Source organism: Leptodactylus fuscus, chromosome 5 (genome assembly GCF_031893055.1).
Source record: "Leptodactylus fuscus isolate aLepFus1 chromosome 5, aLepFus1.hap2, whole genome shotgun sequence".
Lineage (NCBI taxonomy): Eukaryota > Metazoa > Chordata > Amphibia > Anura > Leptodactylidae > Leptodactylus > Leptodactylus fuscus.
In genome coordinates, this window is record NC_134269.1 from 38340740 (window position 1) to 38356649 (window position 15910).

At 43.5% G+C, this 15910-nt stretch overlaps 1 protein-coding gene across 1 annotated transcript; it reads right to left on the bottom strand.

Moving 5' to 3' along the window:
* Nucleotides 1–6157: 6157 nt before the first annotated feature.
* Nucleotides 6158–15637, bottom strand: YKT6 (YKT6 vesicular SNARE protein). The gene is made up of 8 exons (XM_075272983.1): nt 15594–15637; nt 15407–15521; nt 13038–13120; nt 12555–12655; nt 11942–12046; nt 8930–8995; nt 7666–7767; nt 6158–7263 (listed from the first exon to the last, which is right to left on the bottom strand). Exons 2-8 carry the CDS (start codon nt 15508–15510, stop codon nt 7228–7230), a joined length of 597 nt encoding a protein of 198 aa, XP_075129084.1. The 5' UTR covers nt 15511–15521; nt 15594–15637; the 3' UTR covers nt 6158–7227.
* Nucleotides 15638–15910: the final 273 nt, after the last annotated feature.

Genomic DNA, 15910 nt, shown 5'->3' on the forward strand with positions numbered 1-15910 from the left:
CACTTGTCATCGTGATCGATTGGGGACCCAGTGGTCGGCCCCCAACGATCGTAAACTTATCTTCTGTCCTATGAATAGGGGTTAAGTGTCCATAACGGTACAATCCCTTTAACTGGAACCCCAAAACACGGTAGATTCTACATTACTTCAGCATCTAACGAGAAGGATCTAAAGGCGCAGCTCATGGGCAAAAGTGCCGCAGGACACCATACAGAACCTGTATACCGCCACGTCCAACATAGTATTACAGCCTTCTATCACTTATATAGTTGTCTCCTTTTGTAACCACTTACATATATCATCATGACATTCACACATAGAACATTTCATTCCATTCCAACAACTCATTCTAGGTGTGGTATGTTTTTGTCAATGAGTCTGTCTATCTATCTATCTATCTATCTATCTATCTATCTATCTATCTATCTATCTATCTCATACAGTATCTGTCTTATCTATCTCATATCTGTCTATCTATCTATCTATCTATCTCTATCTATCTCATATCTATATACAGTATATCATATCTATCTATCTATCTCATATCTGTCTATCTATCATCTATCTATCTATCTGTCTCCTATCTATCTCATATCTATCTATCTATCTATCTATCTATCTATCTATCTATCTATCTATCTATCTGTCTATCTATCATCTATCTATCTATCTCTATCTATCTATCTATCTATCTATCTATCTATCTATCTATCTATCTATCTCATATCTATATACAGTATATCATATCTATCTATCTATCTATCTATCTCATATCTGTCTATCATCTATCTATCTATCTCATATCTATCTATCTATCTCTATCTATCTATCTATCTATCTATCTATCTATCTATCTATCTATCTATCTAATCCACTGATAGCCGCACTGACAGTACTCCTAGGTGTGTACGTTTCCTTGTGCAGTTTCCCATCAGTCGGCTGTATTCCTGGTCCATCAGATGGCTGGATTGATGTTATGTGTATAGTTCTTGCGCTCCTCTCTCTATTTTTAGTTCGGCTTCTGGTTTTCCTCTGTTCATCATACAGACAGGGAAGTTAATCTGTACGTGGGAGAGGTGACGTCCATATTCTTTTCCCAAGTAATTCTCAGTAATTCTCTTGAGTTTATCAGCACACAACACTTTTTTTTTATCATGTTCTCTTCCCTTTCTGGTTTTCATACCTTCAGGGGCAGATCCGCTGTAGGGTGTGTTCACACCTGCACTTATACTTGTGATGTTGTGCTCTGTTGTAGGAATGAATCCAGTAATAGCTATGAACGGCGCCCAACAGACCTCACTGAGGACATTTCTAACCCTCTTGGCCCTGACTTTATCAGGCTAGGTTCACACCTGTGCCTTCTCTCCGTTTGGGGTTTCCGTCCCGAATCCACAGAGAGAAAAGTGCTGCAAGCCGGATTATTCTCTCCATATTATTCAGATAGAAACTGGGCAGAAACCCGGCAGATGCCTTTATAGTCTATCGCAGGGGTAGGGAACCTTCGGCTCTCCAGCTGCTGTGAAACTACAACTCCCATCATGCTCCATTCACTTCCATGGGAGTTCCAAGAACAGCAGAGCAAGTATGCATGCTGGGAGTTGTAGTTTTAAAACAGCTGGAGAGACGTACGTTCCCTATTCCTGGTCTATCGGATCCGTGGATTTCCACAGGTAACCACTTTTAAGCGATTAGGTTTACGTTTTTTGGGTCCTCCAATAGACCAGAAGAACCAACACTCTGCATTAGTGTGAACTGAGGGTAAGAAAAAAAAACAAGGATCAACTGTTTTACTATGTCAACACCCAACCTCAGACCCCTTCATTAATTCAGACCCCTAAATCAGAGCCTAAAATAATTCAGACCCCAGAGCAGAACCTATAGATCAGACAAAAATGTAAGCAGGGGGAGAATCTCCTATGTAGAGGCCCATATAGATCATGAGAGCCCCCCTGAATGGTCATGTAACAACAGTAGGATATTATGGAGTCTGAGTGATCTTTATTTTACGACCTGTCCCGCCACAGTCACATGTCACCTGCAGCCCACTTTTCGGATGTCATTTGTTAATATTCTGCTGTTTGCCTTGTCATATCCTGTCCTGCACAGGCTCACACTGTCATTAGCCCTGAGAACATCTCATCACACGGGCTTAATACAGAACATGGAAACACATTTACTTGATACATTTGTATAGACTGGATTGGAGTAAAAGGATCCTCACAGACCCTTAAAGGGGTTGTGCTTTTACACTCATCCAGTATTCACAGGATAGGCGATAAGTGACAGATCACAGAGGGTCTGACTGCTGGGATCCCCAGCGAGCAGGAGAGGAGGGGCCCCCATAAGACTCCCTGAATCCTCCCTGTGAATGAAAGGTCAGTGTCCAGTAACCCCACAGAAGTGAAAGGTTTGGATCTGCGTTCTCCTCATCCTGGGACCCCCAGCGATCTGATATGTATCCCCTGTCTGTCATGACTCAACCCCTTTAAGATCTCACGGCAAATACCATCTTAAAAATCCAGGTGCTGATATATGACGCATTTCTCAATTTCTGTCTGCAACTCCAAAATCCCAAGCATTTTCTATCACTGCCAGTCAGTCTCCTTCCCCTTTTGACAGCTGTTAAATGTGGTTGTACAGACACTTATCCCCTATGCTGTGGATGGAGGGTAAGTGTCACATTGATGTAGGTCCAAATGCAGAATCCCACAGTGATGAGAAGAACGAGGAATTAAACATCCCCCTGCATCTTCCCTGGGACCAGCTCTCTATTCACTGCTATGGGGCTACCAGGACTGTAATCTCCAGGAGCCCCAAGTTCTCCTGATCACTGGGGAACCCAGTGGCCAGACCCCTAACAATGTGACACTTAGGGTATAATTGTCTGTAATGGCAATACCCCTTTAATGTAGCTCCTAGTACATTCCCAGTCTATCTCCTTTCCCCTCTGGCAGTTAATTTCTCTTATTTATATAGTGCCTACTTATTCCAAAGCACTTTACAGGCATACAGTCACTGTCCCATAGAGGGCTCACAATCAAGTATGTCTTTAGAGTCTGGAAGGAAATCAGAGTACCCAGAGGAAACATAGGGAGCGCATACATACTCCTTGCAAATGTTGTGCTAACCACTGAGCCACCGTGCAGAAATCTAAACCACAGTAAGTGTCCAGTTAGTCTCCTTTCACCTCTGGCAGCTCTAAATCTAGTCCTCAGTAAGTTCCACATCAGTCCCCTCTGCAAATGCAGACCCTACTAGGTTCCAAATCAGTCTACTTCACCCACTGGCATCTGTAACTATCATCTCTAGTACAGTCCCCTGCAGACAAGTGAATAATAATTCGCCATGGAGTTGGAGCAGTGAAAAGGAATAATACTTGCTTGTGCACAAGACAATCCTTGCAGTCTTCTTGGGTTTTATGTATTTTGCTGAGCTCTAATCCTACCTGCACAAGCCAGGCAGAAGCAATTGCGCAGTGAACAATGGATCACTACACGGAGAATAGTAATAAGGATTCAGCAGTGACTGAGCGTGCCAGGTGGACTTGTACATTGGTATACACTTTGAACACCAGGTGGTGCCATACTACGTAAGAAGTTGTAATAATTTTTAATGCATATAAATGGGAGATAGTTTTTCATGCTCTATATAATATATTTACTTAAGTGACAACCCCATTAATAAGGTTTTCTGTTATCCTTGGAAAGTATACTGATAGGCGTATCTGTCTTATTGAGACTGTCCATAGTGCACGTAGTACGGGGCACTAAATTGTGAGCCCCATGATAAGACAGGAACTGACCCAAGTGATGACACAATATCAATACAGGAGAATGTTATATTGGGGTTTGGCTATAATTTATTGGTTTTGCATTTACAATTAAGGTCAATTATTTCAATCTATGTGTCCATTTGATTTGTAGATTCATCGATCGTGTCTATAAATCATAATGATGTGTCATGTAGCGGTTAGTAAAAGTTGCCTAAACTTTCATGTGAGTTTATACAAAACTGCAGTTTTTAAAAGAAATTGAAAGATTCCTTAGCAAAATCACTCTCAGGCTATAAGGCCCCTCAAGATATCTCGCAGCACAAAAAAAAGAAAAGAAAAAAAAGCGCTGCGGGAAAAACCGCAGCAGCAACGCATCACGGTTCCTCCCACAGCATTTTAGACAGAAAGTTTGTTGCGTTTTCCTCCATGGACTTTGTTACAATTATACCTATGGGGAAACTGCCAGCATTTCCGTAGGTATAAATGACATGCCACAATTTCCAAAACCATATTGTTTTTGGAAATCGCAGTGTGTCCACAACATGGTTTTTACCGCAAAGTGGGTGTGGGATTCACTAGAATCCAATCCACGTTGCCCTTACTGTAAACCACCGCGATTTTTCCATCCCTTGGTGCCCCAGTCTAAGTGAGGAAACCTCTTACTATGTGGAGGCACAATGAACAGGGTCCTACCGTGCAAAGATCGATTTTAAGAAAACTTCATGGCCTATATTATCTGAGAACTGTTGCTGGTGGCTGCCCCCTAGTGGAGACACAAAAGAACTACATTCCACTTTTAGTCATAAAAATGCACGTCATATAATGTTTTGTCCAGTGATTACATTACACCTTGCTTTTGTATCTAGATATTGCTGTCACACAGACCTCTAAAAAAGCGGACACCACCAGTGGTCGACTATGAGAGCCACAGTGTTTTATATTGAATCCACTGGACTTGTAGTATTTTTTTCTGTCCGGTAATTTTCGTAGACTCTGGAACTGATGTGAACGCAGCCTAACTTTTCTTTGCTTGATAAAAAAAATTAATTTTAAAATGGGAAAGGGCTTATTTATTTATTTTTTGGTAATTTTTATTAATTCTTTTTTATACATCTAAAAGATTTTTTTTTTTTTTTACTGTCCAACAAGGGAACTATTAGAAAGGATGAATGGTATCGCACACTCAACTTAATGGTGTGGTGTTATCAGTAATAGGGTCCTCCGATCCATATAACCAATAAGGTTAGATGCTGCTGCACCCACTATCCTTGACACGCCATGACACTTATCCCCGGGCCTGCCCCACACTAGATCAACTCTGACGAAACGTCACATACCCTGATCTAGTCCTCACTTTGTTCATATATGCCTATTTGCTTTATGTTTATGGCGTTATCACTGTAATAATTATTCACTTTTTGAATAAATAATCGCATCTTCTTGAACGCTAGTGTGTGCAGCAACAAGGGAACTATAACCTGGGATTACTCGTTGCCCTGTACAATGTGCTCCAGTACTTCTGTATTGCAGTATATTGGACATGACTATCGATGTGCATTAGGCCAAGGCCTGTAATACATTTGTGCATGGCAGGGTTGAGGCACTGAGTGGCTTCCTGGGTGCTATCTCAATCTCGTGAAACCCTGCAGTCTCACATTGGAGTAGTTAGGCCCTATTCACATCTGCGCTCTGGTTTCTGTTCGGGAAATCCACTTGGGAACTCCCAGAACGGAAACCTATACGCATTAAAAAAAAAGTTTCCTGGGAAACCCGCAGACTCCAAGCTTTTCTCTCTGCATGATGTGTGTGAAAACTGAGCAGAAACCACACAGCTCCCATTATAATCTATGGGGTCCGTGTGGTTTCCTTAGGGCGGGTTTAGACCTGCGCCCGGTCTCTGCTTTGCAGGTTTCCATCTTCTGCCTGAAAAACTGGACAGGAGACGGAAACCGGCAGTCAGTCTTCAAACCCATTCACTTGAATGGGTTTGGCAAAGTGTCCACCCGGCAAAACAGTTTTCTTTTAATCAGACACAAAGTCGGATATGCAAGACTTTGTGTCCGGTTAAAATAAACGGTTTCACTATGGAGAGGCAGAAGACGCACACAGGCGGACGCTGACTGCCACGTTTCTCGGAAACCCACAAAGTGGAGACCGGGCGCAGAAGTGAACCCGCCCATAGGTAACCACTTTTTAATGTGTATAGGTTTCCATTCAGGGGCAAGCAGACTCCGAAAACAGAAACTCGAAGCCAGACGTGTTATGTTCCTTCATATAGGTAACTATGCAGGACATAATAAGGCATCAGGATTAGATTCCCATGAAGCCCGGATTACCTGGATTATAACAAATTAGGTAATTAGCTATATAGGAACACCATCATGTTGCTGGCTTAACGCTTTCACCCGGCTGGAATAAAACATGAACAGAATGCTTTCAAACATCTACAAATGTGTTTTATCAGCATTTGGTACAGAAAGTTTCGGCCAATCTTTATTAAAATACAACTTTATCAGAAATCAATTCAGAAAACAACAACAAAAAAAAAAAAAAATCAAAATCACTGGAGATCAGAAAAAAACAACCCAAAATAAAATACTGAAATCCATTAATAACTTATCTATACAGCATGAGAAGTTAACCGTCCACATGATGAAGGATCCCCAGTGGATCCAGATCCATCGGCTGTTGAAGATTTTTTTTTTAATATTTGGATAAGACAAGGTGGTAAAAGGAGTAAGACCTTCGGCATGGAGGACACAAAGAGCCATTTGTGGAGTGGTAATATGGATATATATGGATATACAGAATCCTTCTCTACGATTCAAGATTTCACTTCAGAATGGGTTCTCCAGGTATAAAAACAAAACAAAAATGCAAATACTACAAGGTTAACCACAGGTAAGACAAGTCCGTGGGGGGTCAATGGAGGAAGGTGTCGTAAAATAACCTTACACTATACAAGTGTTAGAGGAAGAAGCAGACCGACAATGAACCAATTCCTCCCAGGGAGATAACATAGGGTTGAGTTAGTATAGCGTTACTACATTACAATTTACCAGATCACTCGACATCACTCTGCAGCTCGGTGACAGCTTATAACACACAGAACGCACGGTGATACTCGGTATCACAGGAATGTTTGCGTTAGAACAGAAAATGGTCAGCACGATCCCCTGGGGCAGGGGGTGTCACTTGATACTGGGGGGGGGGGCCCACAGACTTAGAAACGTATGTCTTGCAGTAAAAAGTGAACACACATCAATAGATAATGTTAAAAAGATCAACCCCGATAATTGAGGGGGAAAGGAAAAATTGAACAGAGGGCAGTAACCACCTATATTGCCCCCTGCTGGGGGATGGGAAGGGCTGAATGGTAGCTGATTTGGTGTGTCAGCCCTGATATTATAGTGTTTCTTCATTGTCCTTCATCCAGTCTCCGTCACAGGCCGCCATCACATAATTCCACAACATGAATTCTGCTTCCGTGCCTTTAAAAAAAAAAAACGAGAGGGGTCATAAAAAAATCTAACCATGGAGTTATCATCATATACAAGAAATTATATCAGTAAAGCACCACGGAATATGAAAGTGCTGTATAAGTAAGCAAGATAAATAATCACAACTTTGAGATATATTTCAATAGTACAGGGGACACCCCACAGGTGCATGCATGTTTCTACGACAAGGTCCTAGCCTGGTTTCGACCCCCAGGTTGTCTGATCAGAATGAGTCCCTAGGTCACTCTCCCCCCCCCCCCCTTTCCTCTCATGCCAGGGGATATTTTGTGATTCATTTACTGTCAAGTGACTATTGTAACAAGTGGGGAATGTCCATAGTGGAGACCCCTTTATATAATGCAGGATATCAGTGTCTGTATGTAGATTACTTACTGTTTTATAGAAGGCCTTGGACTGGGTTCCTAGCACTTCTGATTTACTGACTAAGTCATCCAGTTTCTCCCCGCGCTGCAGTAAGGACTCCATGGTGTTGTGCTGACAATGACAAGACAATCATGTTACATACCAATAAAAAGAAAAATAAAATCCAATAAAATAAAATGCATCCTACCCATTCATGTCAATGTGCTGCTCTCTACTGGCCACCCAGGCCTTTCTCCATATTAAATGCAATTGTATATACCTGCTAGAAATATACAAACTGATTTGCAGATGCATTTATAGTAAAACGAGTGCTCAGTGAAGCAGTCTCATTTCAAGGGGTTTTCCAAAATGTCTTATATATTACTTTGTAATATAGCCAAGATAAAAATTCCCTACAGTATCTGAGGTTCCAAGTCACTTGCCTGTACCTTGCCTTGCAATGTAAACCATGTGCATCTGACATATGATGTATCACATACGATTACCACCCCCACCATACGCATTATCCTTAGTAACATCATGTACATGCGCTACATCTAGTGTTGCAGGGTCAACCATGCATGCTTGTAAAATATAGAGCACACATGTACAGTATACTGGGACACAAAGGTGGGGAGGCCGATGTAGGTGGCATAAGGCACAGACATCCTCCATCCAACACTGTAAAACCTTGACCAGGACTGTGGAATAGGCTGGACCAGAGGTATGGTTGGGATTTATATACAGCTGTAGTCTGGAGGTCACAGCTGAAGCAGCAGCTGGAAAATGGGGACAGATGTGAATAAAACCAACACAACTGTGAACATCATCTTTAGCTTAGCTTTAGATTACCTGGACCACCTCATTAAATAACGTTTTAGCTCAACAACTAGTTAAAACGTGTCCTATTAGGATGTCATAGAGAGGGGTTCCTCATTTGAAGCCCTTTCTATGAGACCAAATGGAAACACCAACAAACAACAGCTCTGACTCTGATGGACTCTGCTTGCATGTGTAATACTATATATCCCCTTGCCCTAGCAGCCTCAGGAGAAGTGAGAAGCTGACGAGAACTTCCCTTAGGATCAACTGATCACAGCAGCTCTCATACTAAAGAGGCCTCTGATCCCAAACTCGTTACCATTGGCATCCTACAATCACCAATATAAATACACATTTACACAGTGAAACCTCCAAGAATGCCAGAAGGCGGCCAATATGCATGGAGCGGACATCTAGCCTGGATATGGCTATGCTTTTAGCAGAGGGCCTCACTGTGTAACCATCTACTCACCAGGATGATTTTGGTTTCGTCCAGCTCGGCTTGTACTTTACTCATTGGATCAGCATCTCGTGGGTTCTGAGAATACAAAAGTAGTTAGAACTTTCCAACCTCATCTTCATTCTAATGTTGCCAAGTTCCCAATCACTAGTCATATAATGGGGATTTTGATGAGAATGGAGTGTATGAGCAGCCTTTAAGGGGTTAATAAAAAATGGTGCAAATCCAAGGACTGCTAGTGACAGGGCAGGCTCCGGGTGTGAGTGGGCCTTTAGATGACAATTTACAGAGTGTGTCCCCCTTGCATACCCTACATTTAGTATCCAGTTTGCCCCAATGTCTGTCCATGTTTGCCTGGCATTACAGCTGGTGCTAACAGGTAGCAAGGTGTAAAATGCATACAGGTACATAATATGAAATCTACAAACCCACACACAACGTTGCCACTTTAACAAAATGTGTTTCAGTCTGTCACTAATATGACCCCCCTCCCCAAAAGAAAAAATAGCACATTTTCCTGCACATAAGGTGACTGTTTACAGCTCGGCTGATCCGCCTCCCAACCATTTAATAACCGTTCTGATCTTCTGCCCCAATAAGATCAAAACAACACGCTCAGGGGAATCCGTGGCAGCAGCTGCTGCAGACTGTCAGCGCCGCCTGTCCCTGCACAGAACCTAAAGCAGAGCCTGCACGGTACATACTGTACATGACAGCAGGCCGAGCGCCAGGACCTGTGTACATTTACAAGTCTATTACTAGGTGTATGTTAGTTAGAGGGCAACAAAAAGGATTTTTGCTCTATCCATAAGATATAAATACCTGATCAGTGGGGGCCTGGCTGCTGAGACCACCCACTGCTCTAACAATAGGATATAGGATAAATACCTGATAAGTGGGGGTCTGGATACTGAGACCCCACACTGCTGTACCCATATGATATAGGATAAATACCTGATCAGTGGGGGCCTGAATAATGAGACCCCACACTGCTGTACCCATAGGATAGAGGATAAATACCTGATCAGTGGGGGCCTGAATAATGAGACCCCACACTGCTGTACCCATAGGATAGAGGATAAATACCTGATAAGTGGGGGTCTGGCTACTGAGACCCCACACTGCTGTACCCATAGGATATAGGATAAATACCTGATCAGTGGGGGCCTGAATAATGAGACCCCACACTGCTGTACCCATAGGATATAGGATAAATACCTGATCAGTGGGGGCCTGAATAATGAGACCCCACACTACTGTACCCATAGGATATAGGATAAATACCTGATAAGTGGGGGTCTGGATACTGAGACCCCACACTGCTGTACCCATAGGATATAGGATAAATACCTTATCAGCGGGGGTCTGAATAATGAGACCCCACACTGCTGTACCCATAGGATAGAGGATAAATACCTGATCAGAGGGGGTCTGGATACTGAGACCCCACACTGCTGTACCCATAGGATAGAGGATAAATACCTGATCAGTGGGGGCCTGAATAATGAGACCCCACACTGCTGTACCCATAGGATATAGGATAAATACCTGATAAGTGGGGGTCTGGATACTGAGACCCCACACTGCTGTACCCATAGGATATAGGATAAATACCTTATCAGTGGGGGTCTGAATAATGAGACCCCACACTGCTGTACCCATAGGATATAGGATAAATACCTGATCAGTGGGGGTCTGAATAATGAGACCCCCACTGCGGGTTGAGCATGATTGCAACCAGACTGAATGTAGGTGTGACTGGAGGTGGATGGTGCTCCCATTCACTTCAATGAGACCACTGGAGAAAAGCCATCTCTGGCACCCACACTGAAGAGAATGGGACGGCCATCCACCCCCAGTCACACTCACATTCGGCTTAATGTGCTTAGCGGTGGTTCCAGTGAACTGCAACGCCCTCCTAAAACTTGGCACAGCGCTGCACATGCCTCCATCCAGAGACAGCTAGAACAGATGTCGGTCCCTAACACATCACATACTTATGACTTATCCTTTGGATAGGTCATCGGTATGAAGAAATAAGAGTAACATACCATCTCCATACTGCTTCTGATGTCCATTTATTTTAGGGTTGTTTAGTGGTTAAAGGGTTATTCACTTTTTAGACATTTAAGGCATGTACACAGGATTATGCCCTAAATATCTGGTAGATGCAAATCCCACTTTAGGACCTGCATCTTTCTCCAATGTAGCCCCCCCCCCCCCCCCCCCCCCGTCCATTCTATCTTATGCCACAGTGCAGTTCATGGAGGGTTGGCCACAAACCATATATACTAGGTATATTGTTTATTGACTGTGTTTGGAAGAGAATTTTGAAATCCCAAAGATAGGAGAGGGCCCCAGGGGTCGGACCTGCATCTTTCAGACACTTTTAGCAATAGGACTACTAGTTTCAAGTCTGAAATGAAAACTATTAAGGGGTTACAAATCAGAAATGCCAGTCTTGAGAAGATCATTGGTCACACTGTTCCTCCTATGAAGGGAAGAGAATTGGCTGCACAGAACGTTTCTAATTTAGAGGGAAAATCACATTACATGGACGGAGAGCCCTTATAAAAAAAACGGTGCTGACTATTTCCGCTAGTCCTGAAGATACAGATACAAAGAATGTAGCCGTAGGGCAGATGCCTGACTGACAGGCCATTTTTGCAGAGGAGGAAGAGGGGACTCGGGACCCCCAGCAATGACACATCTGCTTTCTCTTTTATTGTGAGACAACCAATCTCTACAGTGACTGGAGCTTCAAATCTCTACACAAACATACAGTTACATGATAAGATCATTCACCTCCACCCACCAAGCCTAACACGTTGGATCGGGCCCAACTATGGCAGGACTGAAAAGGTGATGATGCATATTAACGAGAAAATAGATCCCAATCACTGAGGGATCAGAACAGTCATATCCTGCTGATCCAATAAAACAAAAAAGCAGCAGCCAATGAAGGCAGAGCAGACTCCGTACAATAGATATTAGATAGGTAGGTTAGAAGATGAAGTTCCTTACTTGGTACTTAGCAAGGTAAGACTCCAACGCATTGTACTGAATAGTGGCCGGAGAGCCAGATGGCCAGTCTATTCTATCCACCTGGGTGGCAAACTCCTCAAGAACCTGAAACAGTGTAGAAGGTGAGAACAGTAAGTGACTAATAAGTACGAACAAAACAACACAAGAAAAGTCGCTGCATTGTTATTAATGGGGCAGTCCAGGTATAGGTTTATACGTGACTAGCCCCACGACTAGCCCATGACTTTTCTTACAACTGTGCTTTGCGCTGTCACTCTGCTACTCCTCCTGGCAATATATGAATTACTATTCTCCTTATCGACAGAGCATGTTCCAACACATGAACACTATTGACTATGCAGTGGGTGTTTCAGACTACAGTATGCAGGACGCCCCCTACTGACAATGGAATAGTAACCCAGCTACTAATTTAGTCGTACATTACCAAGAATAACAGGGGAACAGCCCTGCTGAAGAGATATCCCAGCATTGTTAGAGTATGAAGAATACAAACATATAACACAGACAAGGAAGAAGAGATGGCAGGTCCTCTAAAAGCAAAACGGGATCAAACAAAGAGAAAAAAAATACAGACTTGCCAATGTCATCTTACCTTATCCAAGAGAGTAAAGCAAACTCTTTGAGGGTACTCGGCATCAGCAATCACCACCCCCGCCAGGGAGTCATTCCGCACGTACACATGACAGAGGTACTCTGTGACATAGAGATTAGGAGAATTGTAAGGCATAGGATTATATAGAATATTCTGTCACGTTGCCAGAATTTTCCCCAGAATCTAAAACATTCTTTGAACCGACCAGACCCCAAACATTAAAAGGGATATCCACTTTTGAAAACTGACTTCAACAGGGCAGCGCTGCCATGCCTAAATACACAGCTATACTTTGTATGCCAGGAATGCTGGCATGTAAAAATTACTGGGAGCCTCGCTGTCCCAGAGCAGCTGATCTGCAGGGGTCCCAGGAGTCAGACCCTCGCAGATCTAGTATTGATGATCTATCCTAAGGCTACACCATCAATACTAGAAAGTAGATGATCCCTTTAAAAGAACGTTCTCCAGCCCTCACGTGCTCACCTTGCTCCTTCACCGATGAGCGGCTGCCCTTGTCCGATCGCTCCACAATCAGCTGGCTGGTGAATGTCATAAACTCTTGTACACTGCAAACATTAAGGACAAAGAATTATCAAAATGTACCTTGTCCCCTGGAAAACAAGTGCTACATGATGCTTATCTGTATAGGACATGGCAAGGACTGGCAGCAGTGCCACAGAACCGCATACAAGAACTAACATTCACAACAAAGGCCCCAATGCACATCGAAAATGGGGAACATTCAGAGTTCTGGAGACTGATGTGCCAGTGTCATGGAGGGGACCCAGAATTTACCAGAAATCAAGTCTACATTGGTGACTGGTGGAGACTGAAGGTATTTCAGCGCTGGTGTGAGGTATAATAAATCTGTCAGGCTGAGGTATCTCTGCCTCTCCTTGGTCTCCACTCACTTTTCTCAAAAGTCGTAAGCAGGTCGGAATATTGACAAAACAAAATGAAGCAAAAATGTGTCACTTTTGCCCCCGTTAGCATTGTGTGTATCCAAATTTATTTATTATGCTTACTTATATAGCGCCATCATATTCCGCAGCGCTTTACAGACATTGTCAGTCACTGTCCCATATAGGGCTAACAATCTACAGTCCCTATCAGTTTGTCTTTGGCATGTGGGAGAAAACCGGAGGAAACCCACGCAAACACAGGGAGAACATACAAACTCCTTGCAGATGTTGTCCTTGACAGGATTCGAACCCAGGACTCCAGCGCTGCAAGGCTGCAGTGCTAACCACTGAATCACAAAACATGTTAAAATCTACACCTTCCTGGCCTGAAGTGACAATTGTGTGTGTAACCATTCAAGGTCGCCATGATAACACGGCACTGGACTCTAACCAGGACACCAGTATGTCTCAGTAGTGCAGCCTCAGACCTCAAAACCGATAGAGGAGAATAAATGACTATATTATTGTCCTTACTCTTACTTTTTCATAGGCTTCCTATAAGGCCTTCTCTGCTTATTATTCATAACAGAAGTGTTATCATGGGGACATGTGCAGAGCTGTGGAGTCTGTAGGCCAAACCACCAACTCCTTCATCAATGGCTGACAGACATGGTCAGTTACAAGTAGTAAAAATCCTCCTGACTTCATGTCAAAGTAAATACGTAACAAGTAGAGATGAGCGAGTACTGTTCGGACCAGCCGATCCGAACAGCACGCTCGCATAGAAATGAATGGACATAGCCAGCACGCAGGGGGTTAAGCGGCCGGCCGACGTCAAAGCGGAAGTACCAGGTGCTTTTCTGAAATTTCCCCAAGGTGGGACTATTAAAGGATTATCTTATCTTATCTTATCCATTCATTTCTATGGTGCGTGCTGTTCGGATCGGCTGATCCGAACAGTACTCGCTCATCTCTAGTAACAAGTTATACATCTACTTAATTAGACAAGATTAAAAATTGAATAATAGAATTAAAAATTATTTATCATTTTATTTTGAAGTCAGTCATTTTTTTTAGGCTTTTTTTTTTTTTTTTTTTAGCCAAAGTGGATTGAGTAGAAGGTAAAAGTGTAAGAAGCTTCCTATACATTTCCCATTCCTTTTGTAACCATTCTTGGCTTTGGCACAAAAAACCTGCGTTGCGTTTTCGCCAAGTGGGGCCTTAGCCTTACACGGGTTTCTCAGAACTTGCATATTAATGACTTATCCTCAGGATAAGTGATACATATGTAATCGGTGAGGGTCTGACGCCTGAGACCCCCACAGATTAGCTATTTGAAGAGACCAGGTGAGGTGATGCCTGGTTTGCTTACACCATACGCTACCCATACATAGGATATGGCACTTTACGAAGAGGGCGTCAATCACATGACTACTTTTCGGCTTGTTTCACTTCTATGCAGAGACAAAATTAAAATTACAATTAAACTGAGCCAAGGAACAGTCAAGAAAGTGGTCAGCGGATAAGTCATGTGTCCGACACCATCTTCATTCATATGGATGCAAAGGCAACATGTAATGTTTATACCTCCTATCTGTGGCCAGCAGGGGGCAGAAACATAGAAAACTGAAATAAGCAATGAGCTAGCAGGCAAAAAAATACCCCTTTGTGGCATGTTACAAATTTGCCCCGCTAGCCCAGTAACACCCGCAGTCACCGTATACCATAGCATGCAATGTCCCTTTAATAACATGGTCACTGTGTCCTGTAGTAACCAATCACAGCACAGCTTTCATTTTATATTCTACTCTTGAGTGATGAAAGCTGTGCTGTGATTGGTTGCTATGGGTAACAGCCAATTTCCTCTTCACAGGGTACCATAAATTCGCCCCAATGAATTCCATACAGTAAGACCCCGGCTAGACAGCGCCCCCATCTGACATGTCTCACCTGGATCTCTGAAAGAAGCTGAAGGATGACACATCGTAGGCACTTTTCAGCAGATGGACCTTGTAGTCTCCCTTATACAGTACACTCAGACTGTACAGCTTCATGGTTCCTTCTCCTGTAGGGGGCACAATAACTAGTTAGCATCCCCTGGACACAGCGTAGTACACACAGCGGGCTGCCCACTCACCTGCGCTCGGCTCTCCTCCCCGCTCCCTCCGGTTCTCCTGCCCTCCTCTCTAGTACGGCCCTACTATCGGTTTCGCTCCCGGCCACGGAAGCGGCCCTTCCCGTTACACGTCACAAACCGGAAGTGCGTGCGCTGCTAAATTGTGCCCGCCCGGAATAGATCCTGTCCAGTAGTGCGGAGAGGAAGGTTCCTAGGCGGAAATGACGGCACAGGGGAGCAGCGGGGTGGCAGTGCCGGGGTATAGAGATAATAGTGGAGGGTGCCAGGCACTGCTGCGGGTCAGTCTGCTGTACCACCCACCTGACCTCGGCACTGCA